This window comes from Hibiscus syriacus, unplaced genomic scaffold (genome assembly GCF_006381635.1).
Source record: "Hibiscus syriacus cultivar Baekdansim isolate YM2019G1 unplaced genomic scaffold, ASM638163v2 tig00110450_pilon, whole genome shotgun sequence".
Taxonomy (NCBI): Eukaryota; Viridiplantae; Streptophyta; class Magnoliopsida; order Malvales; family Malvaceae; genus Hibiscus; species Hibiscus syriacus.
The window spans coordinates 2,104,175-2,111,017 of record NW_024062743.1 but is presented as its reverse complement, the minus strand read 5'-3'; the positions used below and the strand labels follow the sequence as shown (position 1 = coordinate 2,111,017).

Here is a 6,843-nt window from a genome sequence, read left to right as displayed (position 1 = left end):
AAAATAAGACACGTGTTAATTAATTGAATTTCTTTACAAAAATTAACGAGAGAGCCCTTAAAATAATAATGTCTATAATGTTTGCCACCTAAATTGATCGGAAATTAATTTAGTCACTTAAATGGAAAAAATTGTATAATTTAGTAACTTAATTTTATATTAAGCCTCAAGTAAAAGGGCCTCCTACAGAGCCAAAATTGGATTTTGGGTAGTTATATATGAATAAATTGGGAGGACAAATGTGTTGTAACAGGATGACAGCGGCATCAATTGGGAGGACAAATTGTATACGAATAAATGTAACTTGGGCGTGCTTGTTTGGATTCTTGATACGTCTACATACTTAAACTGAACGAACGACAAAAGACAGAAGGATGAAGTTAATGCACAAAATGCATTCTAGTTCTCTTTAATCTCCCTCGTAAACAAGAGAAGATACAATGCATCAAAGTATATTCTAATCTCTCCCTACAGAAAGAGAAGTGAGAAGAGATATATTCTAAAGTCCCTCCAATTGGCTATTTCTCACCCCTTTTTCTATCTCAATCAAATTACCAAAGTGACCATGCATCTGGCTGGGAAATAAACCCCCAACATTTGGCCCTTCTATAGAAGACTTTCCAACAGGCTGCTCTGATTCTTGCATACCCCATTCCTTCCTGCCCAAAGATAACAGTACCTCACAAATGTCAGACAACCAATACAAGCTTCAAATAAAATTTTAACATTTTTTTCAGATGGATAAATCAGTATGAACCAATAGGCATCAGAAAAAGAAATTAGGGAATCTTTGAGCAACCCCTTCTCTACAGCTGGGATTCAAGAATAATCCCACTTCTATGGAACAATTTTGACATACAGACTCAACATCAATTTAATGATTAAAATTCCTATCCCTAAACCCTAAAAGATTAATAGTTTCCACTGGCACAATTCCTACAGTCAATTAACCCTAAAAGTAAAAATATATCTCTCATATCAATCATTAACTGATTCACCAAATAAGATAGTTCAAAGATTCTTTTTTCTCCATCTTCAAAAATCCGAAATATTAACATTCAAGGGCAGGATACAAATTTGATTGACTCACTTGGGACAAAAATTTGCAGGAGACGGCTCAAATGGATGGATGCCTGCAGATACACAGGGACTTCCATAACTCAATTCCTCCCCAGACTTGTTAACAAAATGGTTATCACTGCCAGATAATGGTGGAAAGAAGGCCTTCCGTAACCATGGATCGTAATCTCTTGGATCAGCTACAGGACTGAATGTTCCACCATTCTGGCCATTCCCAAGAAAATCTTTCTGAGGAGACCGTTTGCCAGCAAGTATATGATCCTCTTTTGTGAACAAAGATGCCATAGTTTTCTGAGAAGGGTGCAAAAAGTCTTCCTTGTTAGATCTAGTATGTTCCAGGGGCAAGAACCAGCTTGCGGGATCACCCACCAAGCCCAGACCATCCTGATCAAGGGGAGAGCTGTTCCACATCTGCCATGTGCCTTTCTCATTTGTATTAGCATCATCCACAGGAAAAGACGGAAGATCTTGGGCCTTTGGGGTAACTGGGGATCTGCTAGAATTCGTATGCCTTTCATCAACAGATCGTGATCTTGACACTGGAGACTCTATAGGTGAGGGCTTGCTAATTTCAGCAGCAGATATATTCTTCAAACCACAAGGTCTTTCCATTCCCACGTCCATTCCAAAGCCAGCACCCAAGTCCAACTGAAAATTAGCAAGTGACTCAGAAACAGGCCCAAGCAAGGATACCGGATCAGGAACATACCAGGGGTCTTCAAAAAGCTCTGGTTCTTCCTGTATAAATTCGCGAAGCCCATCTGCAGCATGAGCGGAAATGAGCTCAATAGCTGGTGAGAAACCTATACTACTTTTGGGAACCCCATTTGTGTACGAAGACATAAATGGAGAGGGTAGTCCAAAATTGATAGGATTATCAAATGTCTGTATTGTCGAATGGCCTGTAAATGGTGGGCTCTGAGCTTCTGCCTGAATCCTTGAAGTTGGTCTACTAATAACATTGCCATTTGAGACTGGAGGAGCAGAAGGTGAGCGAGTAAATAACTGTTGCCACGATTTTTTAGGTGCTGTCCTCAGTTGGGTTTCTGAATTCACCTACAGTGAACAGCTCCATATTTGAGCATTGTTTCCTTCTACAAAAATTGCTATTATAGACCGAAGACCATAATCTTCAAGAAAACATCAAATTCTACAGTAATATAGCATGCCAACTCCAGGGGGGAAATGCAGTAAAGCCAACCAAATAATCAAGCCTTCGTCCTATTTGGAGCTTGCATTGAGAACAAGACATAGGAAAATATGTGTTGTTGGGTCACATACATGAGAAAAAATGAAGACGGTGATTCAATTAAACTGACTACATGGTAAGCATTGTACTAATTTCAAAAGAAAATGCCTGTATTTCATATTCGCACAAAAAGGTAAGAATTATACTAACTTACGAAAATAATGAGCTCAAATAACAGAGTCAGAGAACTTACAGGCTGGTTGATTTTATCGTTCTTATCATCTCCATTAATACTCAAATTCCCAGTTAGTCGCTCAGATGGACAGAAGTCTCTCCTATTGGCCAAAGTATGGACATGGTCAACAGGATTGTTAGTTTTGTTCTCTTTTGTAATAATAGCAGGAGTATTAGTCTTTCCAAAGAAACTACTTCCCGTGAAAGCTTTAGACGATGACAAGAATGTACCCCTCATACGATCGAAGTATCTAGTTCCACCATTTCCCCGATTAAAATTACTTGCAGGAGTATTTTTAGTCCCACGTCCTGTTTCAAGAGCATTGCCCTTGATATTATCTGTCCAAGACTTCGGATGTTCCCGGAAATCAACCTCACTCTTCTTATCAATGTCATGATTCCGTTCAGTTTCCTTAGCAGTTTTCTTCTCAAGCTCATCTGCATCAGAGTGGCTCTTACCAGATGATTTATCTTTCTCTTTCCTTCTCTCTTTATGCTTATTTTCTGCTTCCTTTTTTAGTTCTTTCTCCCTAGAAGGTGATGACAATTTGCTGAGGCCTTTTTCAGCCTCCGGTTTTTCATCCCTCAGTTTCCTTCGTTCTTCCACCAACCTTGCAACCTCCTCTCTTTGCTTTCTCTCTTCTTGCTCTAAAAGCTCCTTCTCTAACCTAGCCTGTCTCTTTTCTTCAGCCTTTCTGCGTGCTTTTTCTCCTCTGCTCTCATGAATGCTTGTTCCATTCTCACCCCTCTTAGCCAACAAGCTCCTGTGGTCTGCATTAGATGAAGCATCGTAGTTTGATGAATTAACCCCAAAAATCTTTCTCAAAAGCCACCTAATGCTCAAGAAAGGCATCAACAGCCTGCATGCAAAAATAACAATGCCTGAATCAGATTTCTTTGTCAAACAATCCCCGTCCCTTCCAAAATCATCAGTGCCATTCATCCACCGATAGATAGGCTTCCCTGCAACAGACCCAGCGACCCAGTTCCCATTCTCTGACCAATCTTGCCCACACGTCCACCCATTCTCTGACCACCCCTTTCCATTCAAGATTTTCCCACCTTTACCAACAAGGTCCTTAATGACCCCAGATTTTGAAATCCCCGGACCAGGCGGACTGGGAAAGTCCAAAACAGGTCTCTTCGATACATGACCACAATAAGAGCACATAAACCGACCACCACCCGGCTTCTGATCCTTGTATGGAGTCAGGCAGTTCCGGCACCTTCGTGTCGCAGTCTTACGAAGCTTTTGCAGTTCTATAGCCTCGAACCTTTTCCTCTCCCTGAGGCGAGCATTCCTTCTAACCCTCCAAGCAGAAAGTCGGGGCATTAAAATTTCATACCAAAACAGAGTTGCCAAAAGCACAAAAACGCAAGCCAGCCTTGGGGAGGTGATTTCGAATCGAAAATCAGGTGGCAATAGCTGAGAAAGTGCCCATAAACCTATGAATGGTATAACCAACCAAGGCAGCATCGAAGCAACCCTGCGAGACCACTTCTGAATAACACAGAGTATACACATAATCCTCTAAACCAAGCCTATCTTCCCTCTTTGGAAATCCCCAAAATAAAAACACCCAATCACGCAATTTCCTCCACCCAAAATCGAAACACCAACCCTAATATTCTCGTTCCATAACAAAATAGATATAATTCAAAGCAACAATTCCTAAAGAACCCTAAGCAGCATTTATAATCTTGAATCCTTCAAAAGAAAAAAAAACTAACGTCGAGTCAATATTTCAATTTTAAATGAATTAAACGCATTGAATAATAGAAGAAAAGCCCTAGAAATGGATCGATTCAGTTTTTATTTTCCCCCAAAAGTTTATTTCTAAAAGCTCAAAGGCATGCGTGAGCGATTCGAGGAACTTACAGATTCAGAGTTCATTTCGGAGCTTAATCGGGTCGGAGCTGTATGTGAAAATAGATAAAAAGAGATGGACGCAGAAGAAAATAAGGAAACCTACTTCTTTTCCAAGGATAAATTGTTTTACAAGAAAAATAAACTCTCTGATCCGGTTTTCTTATGCCGGCTTTTTGTTAGACCGTTTCGTTAAAATGGTTGACTTGCACTACATTAGGCCGAAGGTCTAAAGCTCTTCTAAGAAAATCACTTACTGGAAAAAATAAATTACTTAAATTATATTTTTGTTCACTTTAAGAATTTAAAGTATTTTTTTCGACAAAAATATTTATTATTTTTAATGTTATTATTCTAAATACCGCTCGGTCACAATTTTTAAAAATATACTATTTAACAACTGTTACATTTATGTTTTTTGAAGTCTTTATTTTAAAGACTTAGATTATTATTATTTTTTAAAAACTAATTTTGTAAAATATCAAAGAAGACTTAAATTTTTAAAATCTCTAATTCTAAACGCTTATTATTATTATTATTATCTCCCTTTGGTCGTTCGGTCTTTGACCGATGGGTAGGGATTTAGAGACGGCAACAGGGAATCATAAGAGATGATTAATAATTTTTATGATATTTTAATGATATTTTTAAAGTTTTAGGATTTTTTTAAAATAATAATAATTTTAATTTTTTAATTAATAATTATGAAAAATATAAGCGCAACATATGATAAATGTTATTTTTTTTACGATCGTGACCGACTAAACATTTAAAATAACAACATTAAAAATGTTGCACCTAACTCGAACTAAAATACTTTAAACACCTAAAATAAGAAAATGATATAATTTGAGCTCTTGTTTTTCTCATTAAGCCAAAAAAAATAAAAATGCATAAACATTCATATTATAAGGTGTTTTTTTAATTATTTATGGAAAATTATAAAATAATAATTAAATTAATAAATTAATCTATTACAGTAATTATTTAATTGATGTAATAATTAATATAATTTGATATTGTCGAAAAGTCTTTAAGGTCGGGATGTGAATCCCACTTCAAAGTTTTGCTTTAAATAATATTGAATTGTGTTTGGAGGGAGTTATTATCAATCTTTTTAGGGTGTGACTGTATCACCTAAAAACTTGTTAATTTACACCTAAAAACTTGTTAATTTAATAAAAGTAAAATAACAAATTGAAGTGAATGATTAACATCTCACGATACCCTTTCGGTACCTAGTCAGTTATAATGTTGACCTAATAAATAAAAATGAATTCAAATGATTACTTTAATTTGAGATCCCTTAAAAATAAATATAATTCACAGTTAAAAATAAAATTAATTATTAAATGTACAAAATAAATACATATAAAATTAAAACGTAAATTAGAAATTAAATTAATAATAAAATCTCAAATGAATGAAAAGAAATAAAAGAGAAAACATAAATGTCGAAAACGATAAAAAAAAACTAAATTTGAAATTAAAGCAAAATTAAACAAGAACAAAAATCAAATTAGGAAGTAATCAAAAGGAAAAATCATATCAGAATTTATCTGAGTTAACTACACAAATGATCACTTGTATTTATGTTTTGTCCACTTTTAATCATTTATTTAAAAAAAGCATAAGATATAATCATTTTCGTTTTTATTTAATTAAGATGTGGTCATCATGGGTTAAGTGTTATTAACAATTAACAGAATATATGGTGTGATAGTTGGTATAATCACACATTTAGTCATTATTATTTACATATTCTCTCGATTTAGTCATAGTTTTAAATAAATTTTAACATGAAATATATATTTTTAAATGAAAATAAAGATAAAATATTTTTAAATTAAGTTAATATTTTTATATTCTCCATTCACCATAGATTGAACTTGGAACATTTCGGCTTCTCTGATCACTCGATTTCACCATTCGATCATCTTAATTTCAAGATATGTTGTTCATGGTGGTGTACTCTCCTGTTTAACTGTCCAGATTCGCAAACAGAGCTCTCCAACGCTGTGGATGATGTCATCTGAATGGATAAGAATCTTTTTCTTTTTTCTTTTTGTTTATATTTTATTTCTTTTGCTCACTCGACTTCTCTCTTTTTGCAAGGTCACTCACTCATCGAAAACTTTACTAGAAACGTTATAAGAACATGCGAAAAAAGGAAGTATTTTAAAGAAATCCTTTTTATTGATAATGGTGATTGACGTACAATGATTGTTTTGTTCTTTGTATTTGAACTCCCCCTCATTATTCTTCGTCGGATTTATATATGAAAACGTTTCCATTTTACAATCAAGCAAAGAGATTCCTGGATCTTATTAATCCCCAAAATTTATGTTATTTTTGGATTTGGCCCTTTTTAGCATATATTTGTTGAGAAAATTTCGGGGAGAATGTTGTTGCTTGGCGCGTGGAATTCAATCATCGGTGTGTATCGGTCACGCGCCTAACTATCAACAGCTTA

The 6,843-nt window shown here is 35.1% G+C and overlaps 1 protein-coding gene across 2 annotated transcripts; it reads right to left on the bottom strand.

The window, feature by feature from the left end:
* Nucleotides 1-290: 290 nt before the first annotated feature.
* LOC120126102 lies at nucleotides 291-4,521 on the bottom strand. Of its 2 annotated transcripts, none has more exons than XM_039144396.1 (4): nucleotides 4,383-4,521; nucleotides 2,523-4,211; nucleotides 1,091-2,136; nucleotides 291-659 (listed from the first exon to the last, which is right to left on the bottom strand). In XM_039144396.1, exons 2-4 carry the CDS (start codon nucleotides 4,026-4,028, stop codon nucleotides 500-502), a joined length of 2,712 nt encoding a protein of 903 aa, XP_039000327.1. In that variant the 5' UTR covers nucleotides 4,029-4,211; nucleotides 4,383-4,521; the 3' UTR covers nucleotides 291-499. The 2 variants fall into 2 exon arrangements, with proteins under 2 accessions (XP_039000327.1, XP_039000328.1); XM_039144397.1 differs by having other exon boundaries at nucleotides 2,523-3,990.
* Nucleotides 4,522-6,843: the final 2,322 nt, after the last annotated feature.

Excerpts from the sequence above, each read along its gene's own strand:
- LOC120126102 (XM_039144396.1), bottom strand. The coding sequence starts at position 4,028 with ATGTGTATACTCTGTGTTATTCAGAAGTGGTCTCGCAGGGTTGCTTCG. Across the intron at positions 2,137-2,522 it reads ACGATAAAATCAACCAGCCT|GTGAATTCAGAAACCCAACT; the intron begins GTAAGTTCTCTG and ends TGTTCACTGTAG. Across the intron at positions 660-1,090 it reads CCTGCAAATTTTTGTCCCAA|GAAGGAATGGGGTATGCAAG; the intron begins GTGAGTCAATCA and ends ATCTTTGGGCAG.